This window comes from Onychomys torridus, chromosome 3, assembly GCF_903995425.1.
Source record: "Onychomys torridus chromosome 3, mOncTor1.1, whole genome shotgun sequence".
Lineage (NCBI taxonomy): Eukaryota > Metazoa > Chordata > Mammalia > Rodentia > Cricetidae > Onychomys > Onychomys torridus.
This window is the reverse complement of record NC_050445.1, coordinates 47,945,496-47,963,591: the sequence shown is the minus strand read 5'-3', so window position 1 is coordinate 47,963,591 and position 18,096 is coordinate 47,945,496. Positions and strand designations below refer to the sequence as shown.

The window sequence follows — 18,096 nt, the reverse complement described above, 5'->3', positions numbered from 1 at the left end:
TATTTGGACCCTTTCATTAGACACCATGCATTAGTCCTGTGTTTAAATGGAGTCTATTTCTTTTTTGTTCTTCCCCATGGTCATTCCAAAACAATGTCCTCATTTCCTACCAACATCCCGCTCTAGTCATGTAACTTTGCTTTGTCTTGACAAGAATGTAATTTGAGGCTTTTTAGTGACCTCTTCTGCAGTTATCTCTGGGCCATTATCTCTGCCTGTCAGTTATTCCATGAATCATCTTCCTATAGCTTTCCTTATTTCTCCACATCCCCACCCTGCCATCTGTCTGTCTCTGTCTCTAATGAGATCACTCCATATAGTCCAGGCTAGCCTTGAACTTATGAATGTTCCCTTTTACTACTGTTCCTATCCCTTCTAATACCTTCTTTGACTTTGCTATATCATACATGCGTTCTGTTCCTCATCTTCAGCCTTTGCGTTCTTCTCTTATGTTTTCTGTGCTTGTCGTCAGGCTATAGATCACAGCATCTAAACATCTGCTTCTCCCTTATTTTTTAAAGACACATAGACAGGCACCCAAACAAATCCTTTCTGAAGCACAGTCTTTCTTGAGTTTCTCATTCAGGTTTTTTGATGTTCTCTCATCTTCAGTTGATTTCTAAATCCATTGCAATTTATGTTCTCTTTGCCAATCCCTTGCACCTTCAGTTAATAACTTCTTTATTTAATCCATTGGGCACTCAGAGTCCATTTTGACGCTCTTGGGAAGTTGAATGCGGTCTACCATTTTCTCTTCACTGACATTTTTGCTCATGTGTTATGACATGAAAACTCTACTAATTGTAGCCTTTCTTGGTCTCTTATGTCACTCATAATGATGGTGTTCCTTGGGTTCTGTTCTTGACCCTTATTCTTTCTTATTCTTAACTATTGCTCATAGGCCATTTTCTTTTATTCCCTGTCCAGAGGGCAGGGAAGATCAATTACCATACTATACAATAAATTGTTTGATCAGATGCTCTTGTATTTCCTACACACATACTTTCCACCCAAGGAGAGAAACTCTTGGCAGTTACCTTTCCATGTATTCTCTTAGTTTCATAAACTAGACAAGCAACCCCTTAAGGCTGAACATTCTGAGTTGCTGAATCACATTATCTGAGACTTTCTTCTTTCTCTCTCATCCCCCAGCCCTTATCTCAGAGATCCACTGATCTGTAGGTTCTCAGATTAGGGTACTAAAAGTACTCTTCCAGGCCTTGTTCCCATCTTCCCCAAACTTACACTCCATGGCCTGATCATTTCACTCACCCAATAATTCCTCCCCACTTGTTTAGCCTGCTGTACTACTAGTTCTTTTTAACAATTGGAATGTAATAAGAAAGAATACAATATACATGCACAAATCTATTACTTACATTTGGACTAATGTATGTACTATTGTAACCATAGCCCAGACAAGATAAAGAGCATTGCTAGTCTCTAGAAAGCCCTCTTGGATCGATTCTAGAACCTAGCCCCTGTATTATAGTTATCATTTGCCAGAAAGACTAGCTTTTCTAAGTTGTGTTTCCACTTTGGTCCCTTTTAAAATTTAAGATTTTGAGAATTTCATGCATGAATACTATATTTTCATCATTTCTACCCTTCTTCCTCTTCTCTCTAAGTCTTCCCATGTCTCCCTCCATTGCCTCTCAAATGCATGACCACTTTAATTATTATTGTTACATGTATACATGCATATGATCTATCATTTATTGATTGTCTAATCTTTTTCTCTATATATCTGTCTGTATGTGTGTGCATGTGAGTATGTATGTGTGTGCTTGTGTGTGTGTGTGTGTGTGTGTGTGTGTGTGTGTGTAGGGGGGAGATCTCTTACTGAGTCTGTTTAGCATTGCTCATATATACATGCATTTATGGCTGACCACTTGGGACTGGCTAACCTATCAGGGAGTTCATCCTAGGAGAAAACTGATTCTTCTTCTCTCATGAGCCATGATTTCCCATACCTCTTCTTCTAGGGGTGTGAACCTTCTCTATACGTGTTGGCATGACAGTTGGTGTTCATTGTGCAAATCTTAATTAGGCAATTATATTGTTGAAATTTTATGCGTGCAGCTTTCCTGTTATGTCTAGAAGACATCTAGCTTTAGGTGTTCTGGTCCTCAGGCACTTAAAATATTTCCACACACACCCCTTCTGTGATTTTTCCTGAGACCCACGTTGCACCCAACTATAAAGTTTATGAACTTTATAGCAAGCATAGCAAGATATCCCCAGTGCTGCAATAGTGGCTTTTATCTTGGGGGTAACCAGTAGCTGTCTAACTGGATTTAAGTCCTGCTTATTAGGCTGAAATCCATGCCTGATACTGTAAACCTATCCAGATACTAGTGGCTGGAGAGGTCATAGACCCTAGAGAGAAGCTACTGCAGCCATTTCCCTAAACCAATACAATTTGTAATTCTACCCTAAATACTTGTCCTTAAACCCACAGATAAGTGTAGCTCTTACTCCTCGTCAAAACTCTTTGGAACAGATGGAGACTATTACAGAGATCCACAACTGGCCAAATGCAGAGAATAAGTGACCGTGGGGTGCCCAGCCCTAGTTGATAAATCTCTCATGCTTATTCTAAAATACACAGTCTTCATGCTGTGTTCTTGATTGAAATCCACTGATATTTTGTTCTGGATTTATTTTACTGTGTTCTCCAGGGTCCTTCTTGACCCTGTCTTTGCTCAGTTCTTTTTAGTATTCTTTTCAATATGTTCTCATGTTTTTTAGTTTCTTTAATTTAGATAGCTTTTTTCTAATGCATATGATAATTGTGAAAGAGTTCTTCTAAAGGAAGATTTGAAAATTTGTTCAGCATTTTAAAACACAAAATCTTTGTCTTGGCAAGATGGCTCAGGCCATAAGGACACCTTCCGCCAAGCCTGATGACATGGATTTGATCCCTTGAACCCACATGTTGGAAGGAGAGAACTTACTCTCATAAGTTGGTTTCCAACTTCTACAGGCTTCTAGGGTAGTTAAGTACACTTTACTAATCTGAAGGTTTAAAATGTGAAATGCTCCCCAGAATTGAATCTTTGTGGGTATTGAAATGATGCTGCATGTAAAAAACTTCACATTTGATTTCATGTGACAGGTTACAAGTAAAACAGGATATAGATATTCCCTTTAGAGTATATATATATGTACACTCATATATATATATATGAAATGGAAATGAAGTTTGTATTGAGACTTGATTCTGTCCTGAAGACATCATAGTATTATATCTACCCCCCCACACACACACACACACAAATCTGAAACACCTCTGCAGTCCTGTATATGCATTTCCAGTAAGAGGCATTGAACCTGTCTACAGTCAGATTTCGTATTTCAGTGTTTTATATAAAATGGGATTTTATTGTGCTTTTTTACACCATAGCATTTTATTTGCTTTTTATCTCAGTAGTAAATGGATATAGTCCTATGACCAGCATTACACTGGTTATGTCATTTATTAAGGAAAAAAAAACATGTTATGCATCTACAAATGAAGAAATGTCTAGAAACAAAACAAAAAAACTACCTTGTTAGATAATTTCCTAAAATCCTAGTACAGTCTTTCTTTAACAAAATACCACTCTCTAAGAAGTATTATATTGCAATACCCAATAAAGTTGATTTATATGCACTCTGCTAAAATTAGAGCTTTTAGTTAATGCTTGAGTGCTCTCCATAGTCTGGTGCTGCTCAAAGACACCCTTGAATTTGCTTCTGTTTATATATCCTGGCCTGTCCCTGTGATGACTGAACTTCAGACCTGAATTCTACCAATAAAGTTGACAGTTCTCCCCTGATCCTCTAATTAAGAAATTAATATTATGTGAGCCTGACCTTTGATTTGTTGTCTGTCCCTTCTGTCTTTTAGGAAGACAGTTAGATGTAGCTTATGTTCCAGGAACTTGGTTCAGCCAAAGGAAAATAGTTCACATTTTCATCTAGTCATATAATTTAGGGTTGTAAAAAACCATTTTAATGATTTATCAGAAAATACTTTGCTGTCATTACTTCCTGCTCCCCCTCCCCCCACACATACCAATTTACCTTTTTCTTTGTAGCAAAACCCTCTCATGGATGAAACTTGCCTCTAATGCTGTGGATTTTCTCTTAGAACCTAATAAACTGTTTGCCCATTCTTTAAGATCAAACTAGATGGCTAAATTGGAACATTTGACTATCTTGGAAGCAATTGATCATATAGAAACTTTTAAAGTTATGTAAATTTAATTTAGGTCCATCAGTGACACATTGTAAAATCTGGGAGATTCAAAAGAGAAAAATAAAGTATTATAACTCTAAAATATTAAGGGATGGTTTTTTTTGTTGTTATTTTATACTAAGAGGCCAAGTGTGACTAAATTCTTTGATCACGAATATGCTAAATAATTTTTCTTTGCCTTAGAAAAGTTCTGGAAACAGACAGTAGTTTAAATTTAGCCATTGTGGTTGGGGTTATAGAATGATTTGGAACTAGAACAAGAGAGCTTTTGTGGATACCGTCATTGCCATTAGGTGGGCAACTAATCAATGATAAGAGTCTGTGTTTACTTTGAATTTGGAATCTGTGACAAACATAAAATCTCTCCTAAGTAGACCCTCTATATTATGTAAGCCAGCCTTACAGGTTTAAAGATGTGTAGAGGGGTGGCACAGTCTAAGAGCTTGCTCTACCTGACACCTGTGTGCCCACTGCCGTGAGCAACAAGAACAGGCCCTTACCAGTTATGTGAGTAGAGAGAAGGCATGTAGTTCAGTTAAATTCAGCTTTTGTATAGCCCTTCACTACTGTTTACATAGCTGTGGCTTGAGGGTTTTAGCGAAAGTTAAATCTTGTAGTCAACTTACTTTCTGACTTCTAATTTTATTTTAGTAAGTATAGCAATGATAAATTTAAGAAAAATAATTCGCATTGCCCAAGAGTTGCTTCTAAAGTAATTAGTTCACAGTTGCTTTTAAATCAAGAAGCCATTTCCAGCGCTGCACCCTTAGGGTGGTTATGGCTGCTCTGCCTGCTGAGGTAGGAAATTAGTTTTGAGGATTTTTAATTCTTTGAATTCTGTTGCTTCTTCTGAGCCTGAACTTCATCAGTACTATATTTAGTAAAGATTTTTAAGTAGAGAGCTAGGATGAATTGAGTGTGTGGTGTGGGGGAAACACCTTCATATCACTTTAGCCCACCCTCCCAACTGCGGTTCCAGCATTTCCCCCTCTAGTCTTTAAATTGCAGACCAGACCGTCCTTTCTTTCACTCTGAACATACTGTTTGACTGTATTTTGTGTGATTACTCCTTCCCATGTATTTAAATACAGCGTGCTCTTCACTAAGTCAGTCATCCCTTTGTGTCTACCACAGCCCAGGATCACGTTGTTGCATCTTTTATTTTTGGACTACTTAACCAATCCCTTTGAACTGATCCTTATTTGCTGCATTTACACTGTATCTTCTTGAGGTCTTTATTATGTTAAAATCCTTGGAAATTTGATTTATTGGTAAAATTCTAATTTCTATGAAGGCAGGGATTTTTTTCTCCCAGTCTTCACATGCCCTCCTTTTAACCTAGTGCCAAGTATATATTAGAAGCTCATTGTTTATTGTTGGTTTAATTTTAGATAAATTGATGGAAGGTTTTCATTGTGTTAAGTGTTTTGGAATAAGACCATTTCATTAGTCTGAGTCCCCCTGAGATTGAATTTTGACAATGAAAGAGACATTCTATGTTGAATAATAGAGATCTGTGGTTAGAAATGCTCAAAAGTTACCTGTGTCCTATGAATAGGAGTAAAAGTATCCTGAACATATGACACCAGAAGGCTTTAAATATTGTGGCTATGACTTCTACCAAATTCTGAAGAGTAATTTCATGTAAATATGAAGTGATAACTTGACTTTAAATGACTGAAAAATTATAAAGCAATATGTTGAAGATTGTTGCTAACATTTAAAATTTAAATAATTAGGACAGTATTACTAGTTTTGCTATTTGAATTATATGTCTCTGAGTTTAAAAAGAAAAAGAACAGTTGGTTCCTATACACAGTTTTAGAAGGCATTAGATACAAATGATAAAGCATAATATATGTAGGTAAAATTTAAATCTTACGTGTATATTACAAAAGCTTTATAACTTTGGGAATGTTACTTAACCCATCTGAGCTATGGTTTTTCTTATAAAATTAGAAAGAGTAATGTCTTAAAATTTAGGGTGAGGACAGGCAGGCCACTGGAGCAGTAACTGAGAGCTTCATCCTGATCAGTAGGCAGAGAGCATGGGCTTTTGAAACCTTAAAGCCTTCCCCCAGTGACACACTTCCTTCAACATGGCCATACTTCCTAATCTTTATAATCCTTTCAAACAGTTCCACCCTTGGTGACTAAGCATTCACATGAGCCAAAGGGGTGGAGGAACATTCTTACTCAAACTGCTGCAGCAAGACTGTTGCTCAGTTCTTGATTGATTGATATGGGAGGGTCCAACTCTATAACAAGAAATCCATGGAGTCTGTTTAAAAGGCAAAGAACTTATTAAGGGAAAAAACTCACTGTACAGAACAGAATTGACACAGGTTCTAGAACATTGTTCCAGCTGCCTCAATCAGTCCTGCATGGAAGTCCCACGAGGAAGTGAAGAGGGCAGAGGGATGACTACTTGCATCTCAGGTCTTAAGGGTTGCTGAGAGGCCGTGCCCCAGGGGCCTGTATCTCAGGGTCATAGGGGTGGTGCTTCAGGTCATAGATAGAACAGCTACCCACTACAGAGCTCACTGTGGGTGGTGCCACCCCTGGGCTGGTGGTGCTGAGTGCTACATGAAAGCAGGCTGAACAGGCCATGAGGAGCAAACCAGTAAGCAGCACTCCTCCATGGCTTCTTGCCTCCATTTTCCTGCCTTGAGTTTGTGCCCTTACTTCTGGGATAATGGGCTACAAGTGGTAAGTTAAAATAAACTTTTTCCCCCTAAAGTTGCCTTTGGTCATGATGTTTTATCGCAGCAGTAACTAAGAGGGCATCTAAAGTACAGAGCACTGTGTTACATGGCCGCAGTAGCATCTGTCCTGCATCTTGTATTTTCCTCTTCCTCCTCATGTTAGAAACAAAGTACTTAATTGAACAATCGAAAGTTTTTTCTTTGATTTAGGTTGTAGTATATTGTGATGTGTATAAGAAAGCCATTCTTGTTCCTTTGGCTTGGTTTGGTTGGGTTTGGTTTGGTTTGGTTTGGTTTGGTTTGGTTTGGTTGGGCTTGCTGGTGTTGGGGGGAGGGATGGAAAAGAGAAGAGATGGTTTCACTGTGTAGCTCTGGCAAACCTGGAATTCACTGTAGACCATGCTGGCCTGGAACTCACAGAGATCCCCTGCCTCTACTTCCCAATTAAAGGCATGAACCACCATGTCCAGCAATTTGTTTGTTTTGTTTTTGAGACTTTATTTTAATTGTGCATATTTGTGGTTATCTGTTGTATGGGTTTGTGCACATGAGCACAAATGCCTGTGGGTGCTAGAAGAGGGCTTTGGATCCCCTGCAGCTGGAGCCATACAATGCAGGTGGTAGGCACCTAACCTCCATGTTGTGCGAGAACATAAGCATTTCTAACCACTGGACCATTTCCCCATCCTCTGCTGGCTTTAGTCTTAACAGTAATCCAGTGAGGCTAGATTTTGAAAAAAGATCTTGTCAGTGTTGCAATATAAATACAGTTCAAAGAATTTGATGGATTGCTTGTTCATTTTTAAAATAATAAGTTTGGAATGATACTGGAAAATATTTAACATTAATCTTACAAATATATTAGAATACTGCTAGTTGAAAGTATCATAATTTTCCTGTTATTGGAAAGATCTGTAAGCAAATCATAAGATACAAATTTGCCATCATAACTAAAGCAGTAGTATTACAAATAAAACCATTTTAGCCAAACTTTTTCAGAAATGAAGATTTTTAGCTTTTTCTATCCTTTTTTTGAGCCTTTACATAAACATCTGCAGTCAGAATGGCTTACTTCCCTGCTGTGCAGCACTGATTGCCTGGGTCCCTTTGTTAGGCTAAGGGCAGTTCTGTAGGACACTGTAGATGACTCCAGGGTAGAGTTCAGGCAGAAGGTAACTCAGGCATATTGCTTGGATTTTCACAGTCCCACTTCTGAAAATTGATCAGAGAACATTTTCTAACGTATCTGAGACTCAGGTTTTTTAAACATAAGATTGAGAGAGTATTGGCCTAGCACTCTGAGGTGTAGGTTTATTGACAAATTTGCTGGAAGAAACAAATTAAACTGTAGTCTAGCAGGGTCCCAGATTTGGGTGTTGTTATCTTTTATCTTCTTTGAAACAGGTAGATCGCCACTTGAGAAAACTGGATCAGGAACTGGCTAAATTTAAAATGGAGCTGGAAGCTGATAATGCTGGGATTACGGAAATATTAGAGAGGCGTAAGTACAATGTATGGTTTTTCATCTATCGTGGAGAGTTACCTGTATCAATCACCGAGGAGACATTTTCTCAGAGAATCCTTTCAAATAATGCATGCATGCCCTTTGGTGGATGGTGGCATCTGGGCCTCATAATTGAAGTCTTTGAGTCATCAACACTGAGAGAGATAATACAAGTTGTCATCCCGTTCACTCTTTATGAAAATAACATACAAAGTCTTCCCATTTTGCCTTGTTTTCACTTTGAGATGTGATCTCACTATATAAAACCTTGTTGCCTCAGGTTCTAGAGCACTGTGATTGTGATTATGATTATGTGGCTCCACACTGGACACAGCTTCCATTTTTAATGTCTTCATATGCTAATCTGGTCAGTGGTGAGAAGGAAGAGGCAAAGAAGTTCAAGTGCCAAGAGTGAGACACAAATTAGGTCTATTTTAGGTGCTTAGGCTTTGAGAGAGATTGGGGTTCCCCAGGGGCTTCTTGAAGCTTTGCCTCACCTATGTGTGCCGAGATCTCCACTGGGTCCATACACTTCCTCTTTTGTTTCCAAAATCTCCCCTATCAGAAGAAGCCATGCTAGTGTTTTTATTTGTTTGTTTGTTTAACTATCAATCAATCAATCAATCAATCAATCAAGATTTAACCTGCAGTACTCCAACTTAGTACCAGATACAATACTTCCTGGGTTTAACTCTGGAGACTTCCTCAAAATGTGAACAAGATCTCTGTTTTTAACTGATTTAGAATCTCTTCCAACCTAAATAGGTGAAATAAAAGCAGGTAGTTTGGTAGTAGGGCCAGAGGAGGTCTACCTAGTCATTGAGTGTTGAGGGTGAGTTCTGTGAGAATTCAATTACAGTGTTCCAACAGACCATGACCTTGGTGCATTCACTAGCCAGAACTTGTTCCTGGGTCTACTGTCAGATAGTGGGTTTCATGACTGCAAGGTATCCAAGCTCTGTGTTTATCAGACATGTGAGGTTCAGCTGGAGAAGCCAGGCATGGGCCTGTTAGCGAGACTTGCATTTTTTAATTTAAAAGTAGATCGTCACTTCACATAGTATCTTCTCTGCTGGCAATGCCTTTATTCTGAAGGAAACCTATTTGAGGATAATGGGTATTGGGGAACAAAATGAAATATTGTATAACTGCCTTTGAAGTTTTTTCCTTTGGAAATGCTGGTGGTAGCTGTGAATACAATACCCCATGCCCGCCTACTCACTGCTTCAGGAGGGTTAATAAAAACATCTACTCCAAGGACACAGACACATGAAATGGAACTGGATCACATCATAAAAACGGTTTCACCCTACCTCCTGACATGACTTTATCTCAAGGGAACAAACTCAGAGAATTTCTTTAGAAGTATTTTCAAGTTTGGTATTAGGAATTATACCCTTCACCTTTTGTGGGCCAAGCCCTGAATTCTTCTCTGGAGTTGTCCATATCACATTTCATTTTCGTGATTGAAAGAATTTCTCTGTATGCAGTAATATCCTCATACCTCGACCTTCAGGATTACCTAGTGAATCTGTTACTAGCTTGAATTTTTTAGATCTCAACCATCAATAGAGCTGTAATGCTCCTTTTTCCTATTTATGTATCACCCAGCACCAGAGATTCTCTAATTAGACATTAGCATGTCTTAAACTGTTATATACATAAAGTGAATATTGAGAAATGAGTCTTGGCTTAGAGAGAGGATTGTTCAGGATGAAATCAAAGGTCGTGACCCTCTACATGTCTAGCTAAAATGACAGGCTATGCACCAGAGTTGGGCAGTCATCTGTGAGGGGACACATTGCTTATGGTTGGTTGATGTGTAAAGTTCTATGGTGACTTTTAATTCTGGTTTGTTTCTGTGCCCCTCTCTAGGATCTTTGGAATTAGATACTCCTTCTCAGCCAGTGAACAATCACCACGCTCATTCACATACTCCCGTTGAAAGTAAGTTTGAGTCAAGTATAGTTTAAAACTCATTAATGTCACCTATATATTCTCTTTATTAACTCCACATAACCAATTGAGAAATATCTTTCCCTTTCTCTTTTTAAAAATAGACTTTTGTCACAGTTTACTTACAGACTTTTACATTTAAGCAAAGTGTATTTAATCTGGGAATAGGCAGTCTCTTCTATAAACATATGTGGGAGCCCTCAGAGGTTTCCCTGTGAGATCTGAGTTTGCCTGACACAATAGAGCTGCATAAGGGGATGATTGGACCACGGGCTAGGTTGCCAGGTGGTCAGAAGGATCTTCACTTGGCTGTGCCTGGGTGGAGGTCTTTTGTTCTACCCCATGGCATTCCTTTAAAAGCCCTTTGCCAGATACAGTCAGGGCCGGATGGATAAGGATCCAGGCCCTCCCGAGGCTATTTTGTGCTTCTGTCTGTCTCTCTCTAAATTTATTTCTATCTAATATTTCCTTCTGCTCCTGCTCAAGAGTACCCTGGGGAAAAGTGGGGGTGGGATGGCCCCCCACAAACATAGAGACAGAATATATAGAAATACCAGCAGCACCTACCAGCTTCCACAGACCTAGGGAATATGTATCATGGCTGACCTGAACAATATTTCTTCATAAGATATGTCTGTCAGCCTTGACTCTCAGTGCTTAGCCTAACATTTAGCATGTGATAAAAATCTCACTATTAATGAGTTAGTGTGTAAAGGAAGTGTTGTGTGAATGGCTAGTAGATAGTCTTGCTGCTTTCTTTAATTTTTTTTTTTTTTTGACAAGATAATTCAATAGGAAAGAGTGGTAAATTGAAAGCTATTCTCAATGGTAGGCAATATATTAAAATGGACTTCCTCTCATGGTATATGTGAAACCATAGTGCATCATGGGTTGTCTTTAGTATTTTGCTCCTAAAGTTTCTGAAGTGCTCCAAGTGTCCACTCTCTCTGTGAAGCATGGCAAAGGCTGTTTGCTTGTCCCCTCCTTGGTGAGCATAATGACCATTTCATGGGAACCTAGATCATAACTGTACTGGTTTATAAAAAGGTAGAAGTATTCTTATGCCCTGTCTATAGTCCTCTAAAGTTTAAAATTGTGTGAATTCTTTCTTTTTATTCAGAAAGGAAATATAATCCAACTTCTCACCATACAGCAACAGATCATATTCCCGAAAAGAAATTCAAATCTGAAGCTCTTCTGTCCACCCTTACATCTGATGCTTCTAAGGAGAACACACTGGGTAAGTTTGTTTTCTTCGATGTGATCATTCACTTGTTTGTTTGTGTTGGAGGAAGGGGATGGAGAAGCACTCAGGGTTATAGTTCACACGTATGTCACCTGGTTAAAGTCTGCATGTGGAGAATAGAAAAGGAAATTGGCTTCCATCTTTCAATTCAATCCCTAAAGTACCTGAAGAATTTAAATTTAATGATTATAAATGTTGGAAATGATAATAAATAATGTAGTCTAAACTCAGTAACATTGTGTTCTCTGCAACCGATTTTTTTTCTTTACTTTACAGGTTGTCGAAATAATAATTCCACAGCTTCCTCCAACAGTGCTTACAATGTGAATTCATCCCAACCCCTGGCATCCTATAATATTGGCTCGTTATCTTCAGGGACCGGTGCAGGGGCTATCACCATGGCAGCAGCTCAGGCAGTGCAAGCAACAGCCCAGGTGACAGTCAAGGGTTTAGAGGCAGGTGTACATTCCGTTCCTGTCCTTGGCAGACCCCAAGAGGAACCACTGGCTGTGACGAGACAGGCTTCAGACCCCGTGTGGTTTCAGTTTGAAGTGGGCCGCTAGGCTAGGTGGTGTTTTATTAATACTGCAGAGGGCCAGCGGGTAGAGCGTGACACAGCGTGCATCTCACACACCGACCTTCTCTCAGTCAGTGCTCACGTAGCATGTTCTCACCTTGAGGACTGTTACTGCTCTCTCTCCGCGGTCGGGCTTTCTGCTGCATTTGTGTGGGCTGCAGTTAGCTCATTTCTGTAGTTTGCACACAGTGCAAGTTAAGACGTTGTATTTCCCATAGTTTTTCTCAATGTAGCATAAAAATGATTTTAAATCTTTACATGAAATGACTTAAATAGCCATCACTTGTAACGCTTAAAGGAGAAAATACGTATTTACATATATTAATGCTGTCGATGCATGTCTACTTCAGATGAAAGAAGGACGGAGAACATCAAGCTTAAAAGCCAGTTATGAAGCATTTAAGAATAATGACTTTCAGCTGGGAAAAGAGTTTTCCATGCCCAGAGAAACAGCTGGCTATGCCTCCTCATCGGCACTCATGACAACCTTGACACAGAATGCCAGTTCCTCAGCAGCTGACTCCCGAAGCGGCAGGAAGAGCAAGTAAGTCTGTAATGAGTGTGCGTGCCTTTGCTCAGTACCCTGTGCCTCAGCTGGGCCTCTAGGAATTAACCAAGGCGGGGTGCAGTGGCCCAGGCTGAATGCTAGGGCGGGCAGGCAGCTGTTTGCACTGCCTTACCTTGAAGGCTGGAAGTCTTTCAAGTGTTAAAGTCGTTTGCAGTTTTTCTGACTTTGTATATAAAGGACTTCATTTTACTTTCTTTTATTCTTTCAGATAAATCATTTTATGATACTGTTTCCATTTTTAATTTAGGTGGTTCATGGTTAATTAATATAAAGTAAAAATTTTATCCCAGGAAGTTTTTTTACACAAGATTTTTCATTTTGATTAAAAGTAAAGCATCTGAATTTTTGCTTATGTCCCCAAAACTGATTATATGAAAATATCCCTAGATTTGGTGTGTGAGCAACTTAGGGTGGCTGTGTGAACTGTGGAAATGAAAACTCATCATTTACCACTATTCATCTAAGGTAATGGATGCACTGAATACTTTTACATAGTGCAAATTCAAGCCAAGCATGCCGGTGCTCATCTGTATGCCTAGCACTTGGTAGGCAGAGGCAGGAAGATTACCTCAAATTCAAGGCCAGCCTCGTCTACATAGGGACTTCAGGCCAGCCAAGGCTAAGAGGAGACTCTTTGTCTGAAGATAAAAAAGGAGTAAATACTAGGCCAAAAGAATTAATTGTCTCACAAGAAAATATTCCCCAGATTCAACTAAGGAGGACTCATAGGGTCTCAGAGAGACTGGACCTACAATCAGGGAGTCTGTTTGAGTCTGACCTAGGTCCTCTGCATATATGTTATCGTTGTGTAGCTTAGTGTTTTGGGGGGACTCTTACCAGTGGGAACTGAGGCTGTCTTTGACTGTCTTGCCTGCTTTGGGACCCTTTTCCTCCCACTGGGCTGCCTCACCCAGTTTTAATGTGCGGGGAGGTGCCTAGTCTTAGTGCAACTTGATATGCCGTGTTTGGTTGACGCCTCTGGAAGGCCTGCCCTTTTCTGAAGGGAAACTGAGGATGAGTGGATCCTGGGGAGGCGGGAGGGAAAACCACAGTTGGAATGTAATATTTGAGAGAAAAATAAATAAAAAAGAAAAGAGAAGGAGTTATCTAATAGTTATATTTTAATTTTATTTTTAAATGTATTGTTTCTCTACAAAATTCCTGAAAGATCAATGTAAAATATCCACAGAACTATTATATATATATATATATCTTAAAAATTTGTATAATTGCCCAAATTTAATTTAACTCCTTATAATAAGTTTCTGCATTTTAGAACTCTAGAATAGAGTTGGTGGTGAACAATTCATGAATTTTGATGTTCTCAACTTTGACATTCTATGCTTGGTAGGCAATAGGGCACATGCCCCTGATGTTGGAAAGATTTTTACCAAATACTTTGGTATATTTGTATTTAGGGTTTTGATGAGAACTGTTCAGTTTACTGTAAAAATATAATGTGAGATAGTGTAGCTATTATTCTTGAATGCTGCCAAAAGTTTTAAGTCAATAGTAACTGTAATTCAGAAATTATTTTTAAAAGTTGAAACATTTTAAGAGAATTTTCTTGTATTTATTTTAAATAGAAGATGTTTAAAGTATTTCTTCTCAATACTTTTATTCTTCAGAAATAAAAAATTGTAAATAAAAATAAGCTATTGAAAACAATGTAGCTTTTCTTTGCTCTGGGAAGTTGCTTCTGAATGAGACTCTTTAACATAGCAGCAACATTGATGCGTCTTTTTCTTTCATGTCAGTTACTCCTAGTCACTAGTCTTAGAGGACCTCTCATGATGAGCAAAGAAAACTGATCTTTCTTCAATTGTTCTCTAGAAACAACACGAAGTCTTCAAGCCAACAGTCATCCTCCTCCTCCTCCTCCTCCTCTTCTTCCTTATCTTTATGTTCATCATCTTCAACTGTAGTACAAGAAGTCTCCCAGCAAACAACAGTAGTGCCCGAATCTGATTCCAACAGTCAAGTTGACTGGACTTATGACCCCAATGAACCTCGATATTGCATCTGTAATCAGGTAAAAGTGTGGTGCCTATCTATAAAAGAGCAGTCTGAATAAACTAGAAGGAAGATAACAATTTCATTTTCAGCACATTTTTATTCTGGCTAAAATCAAGAATGACTTACTTGCAGAATTCTCCTCTCATAAAAGTAGCATAGTTGCTGTAAATACCAAGAATATAAAGAAACATATGAGTTACACAGAATGTCAGCCTTCCAATACAACCGGTGGTGAGACACTTCGGTGTCACACCACTATGTACCTTGCATGTATGTTGGCTAATATAATATACTACTGGCCAAGTGGCTTACCAAGCAGAGACTCATCTCATGGTTCTGGAGACTGGGAGATCCAAGCCTATGGCACTTGTTGATTAGGTTAAGGCCACTTTGATAGTTTGAGGATAGTTACCTCTTTGAAGACAGTTATGGGGAGAAAGGGACACCGTCTCGTACAGATATGCAAGCATGTGCCAGCTTCATTTTTTCTTTTCATGTAGCCGCTGGAAGCATCAGATTCTGGCTCTACTTCATCATAACCACTCCTCACAGGCCCAGTCTTCAGTTATAGGAGATTATGGCTTCAAAATAAGAGTTTTGAAGAATACAAACATTCATTCCATACCAGTTATGTACACATAATATATATGGATATATGGATATGGTATGTTTGTATCCCTTTAACTATCTTTTGCTTACTAAAACAAGGTTCTTATAAAAAATTTTTCCAAACTAGCTCTCATGCTTTGCATCATAATTTATTTAGTCCATCCCTAGCTGTAGATTGTTACAGTTCTCATTTCTTTTAAATCACAAATATTATGGACATCATTTTCAACATAATTGCTTTTATACTAACTTTGTATTAATCCATTCAAATATAATGATGTTATAAATGTTTGATATAGTCTACCAAGATATACATCTGTTTCTGCTACCTAAAATTGATATGCATAGCATTTCCTAAAGCTTAGTGCAGCACTAAGTATTATTTTCTCTTAAATACAATGTGCCAATTTGAACTTTTGTATGACATGATTGTTTTAGTTGGCTTTAGTATGTGTGCCTTTTAAAACCATTTTATATTCTTATAAATTAACTCCTGGCAGAGTTGGCTCTATTTTCTATTGTTTTGTTATGTATGTTATTAATTTTGAGAGTCCCTATCTCGAAGAACTTCGTAGAGGGTCATTGAGGACACTTGTGGTCTCCCTCTGCTCTCGGTAGCAGACCCTGTTGATGCAGAAGTGACCCAGGAGGATCTAAAACCTTCCGTTGCTCCATAGCCAGAAAGAAACTTTAGTTTTCCCACAAGGACTCCCACCACAAATCTGACTCCCGCTGTGTGGCTGTGTAGTGAGTTCTTTCAGACTTCAAAGAGCAGGTGGCTTCAGGGTTTATCCCCTTGTCCTGTAGTCTTTTCAGAAAGATAACAAAACCACCATGGTCCCAACTCCTTCCTTGTATTTTCTGTGAGTTTCTCTCTGTTCTCCAACATCAGTAATACCTAATTTAGATTAAATGCTTATTACATAGTTATAATGAGTTTTCCTAATTTTCTTTCAACTAGGTATCCTATGGCGAGATGGTGGGATGTGATAACCAAGATGTGAGTATTACATTTTTCTATTTGGAATGTAAAAAGTTGTAGATAATTGAGTATTTATCTTATTAACTGTATCTTCCCATCTGAAAATCAGGTTTTCATTTTTGATAGCTACATTCTCCTGATAGGAGTATCTACATATCCACAGCAGGACCATGTCCCTTTATGAGTTTCTTGCTTAACTTTTTTTTAAGGTAGTGTTACAATGTTAGGTTCAGATTATATTCTTGAGAGTTACTTCTGGCAGTTCTAAGTGCTTCCCTTTCTTTCTGCTAAAAATACTGTATTTGCTAAAGTCCGGGCAGTTTACCACACTGAAGAAATGAGACTTTAAAGTCCTCTATTCTTGTAAGCAGATGAAGCCTGGGAACAAGGAAGACCTAAGGTGGGGTTATTTCCTCTGTCACCACAGCGCTCAGCATTACCTCCACCAGAGACTTACGCTGGGACAAGCCGTCTCTGATGGGAAAGGGGGAGATTGGAAGGAAGGTATTCCTGCTTCCTCTCCTAGGAAATGTGTTAGTTACTTGATAGGGATGTCCTGACAAAGAGCAGCTTTCAGGAGAGAAAGGGGACTGGCTTACAGTTCCCGAGGGATCCAGTGCATCTTGGCAGGGGAGGCAGGGTAGCAGGACTGTGTGGTGGGCCTGGTGGTCAAGAAGCTGCTAGTAATAAATAGTTCACCGTGAGACAGCAAGCAGAAGTAGTAGCCGGCTAGAAAACCTACAAGCCTATCCTCAGGGAAGGATTTCTAGCAAGGCCCGCTCTCCTAAAGGTTCTAGAAACTTCCTAAATGGTGCTACCAGCTGGGGACCAACTGTTCAAACCCAGGAGCTTATCAGGAAAATCTCATGTTCAGACCACGGCAGGGACTTAATTTTGGTTAAGATAGGTGTTTGACTAAATACGGAGCAGATTTTTGTCTCGTGGATTTGACTCCTTCCTTGGTCTGCCTTACCGCAGAACCCCTTTTGTACCCCTCTTCCTTCAGAGGAGGAGTTTGAAACCTGTGGCTATAGTGACACCTGTCGTATTGGAATCCAAATGTTAACAAGAGTGGAATTTGTGAAACAGTCTAAGGAATACCAAAGATTGGCTTGATGCAGCGACAGTCCATGTGTGTTCCTTCCCTGACAGGGTGGGAACAGTGTGTTCCCCAACCGCCCTGTGCAGTCACATGTGTGTGGGGGGAAGGGGTGTTCAAAGCAGTGCCCCCCTCTAGTCCATGTTCTCTGGGGTCCCTCTGCTTCCTGCTGTGCTCTTGTGGGTGTCAAGACTTCCTGTGGAACAAAGAGTTTCTGAATGTTGCAGAGGATTTTTCTCCGTGTCTCTGAATGGAGCACCAGAAAAGAAGCACAGCCACCCCACTTGATGTCTTTAGTTACAGCTAGCTCATTCCACTTCCTAGGAGAACACTTATGTCTGAAGATCTTAAAGTCTTCAATGTACTTGCCTTCTTCGTATAAGATTCCTCTTCTTTTGTCTTTGGAAGATGGCTCTGCCTGGTGGTCCAAGTAGATGACAGTGAGTGAATGTTCACTCTTTAGTGTTCAGATTGTAGACCATGAGCCTCCTTATCAAAGAAGTATCCTTTCTCTGTGCTTCCAATTCTTCGTCCATGAGGCAGATCAGTTGAACTCAGTAACGTCTAAGGCACTGCCAGGATCAAGAAATA

At 39.2% G+C, this 18,096-nt stretch overlaps 1 protein-coding gene across 2 annotated transcripts in view; it reads left to right on the top strand.

Annotated features, from left to right (window-relative positions):
* The window catches only part of Ing3 (inhibitor of growth family member 3), a 29,037-nt gene that overhangs the window by 8,386 nt on the left and 2,555 nt on the right, over positions 1-18,096 (top strand). The window contains exons 5-11 of one of the 2 annotated variants that reach the window (XM_036182639.1): positions 8,353-8,449; positions 10,328-10,399; positions 11,529-11,648; positions 11,931-12,088; positions 12,582-12,775; positions 14,633-14,831; positions 16,386-16,424. In XM_036182639.1, the coding sequence (XP_036038532.1) occupies positions 8,353-8,449; positions 10,328-10,399; positions 11,529-11,648; positions 11,931-12,088; positions 12,582-12,775; positions 14,633-14,831; positions 16,386-16,424 (879 nt within the window). Of the gene's footprint in view, positions 1-8,352; positions 8,450-10,327; positions 10,400-11,528; positions 11,649-11,930; positions 12,110-12,581; positions 12,776-14,632; positions 14,832-16,385; positions 16,425-18,096 lie in introns of both variants that reach the window. The other variant, XM_036182638.1, reaches the window with a different exon arrangement.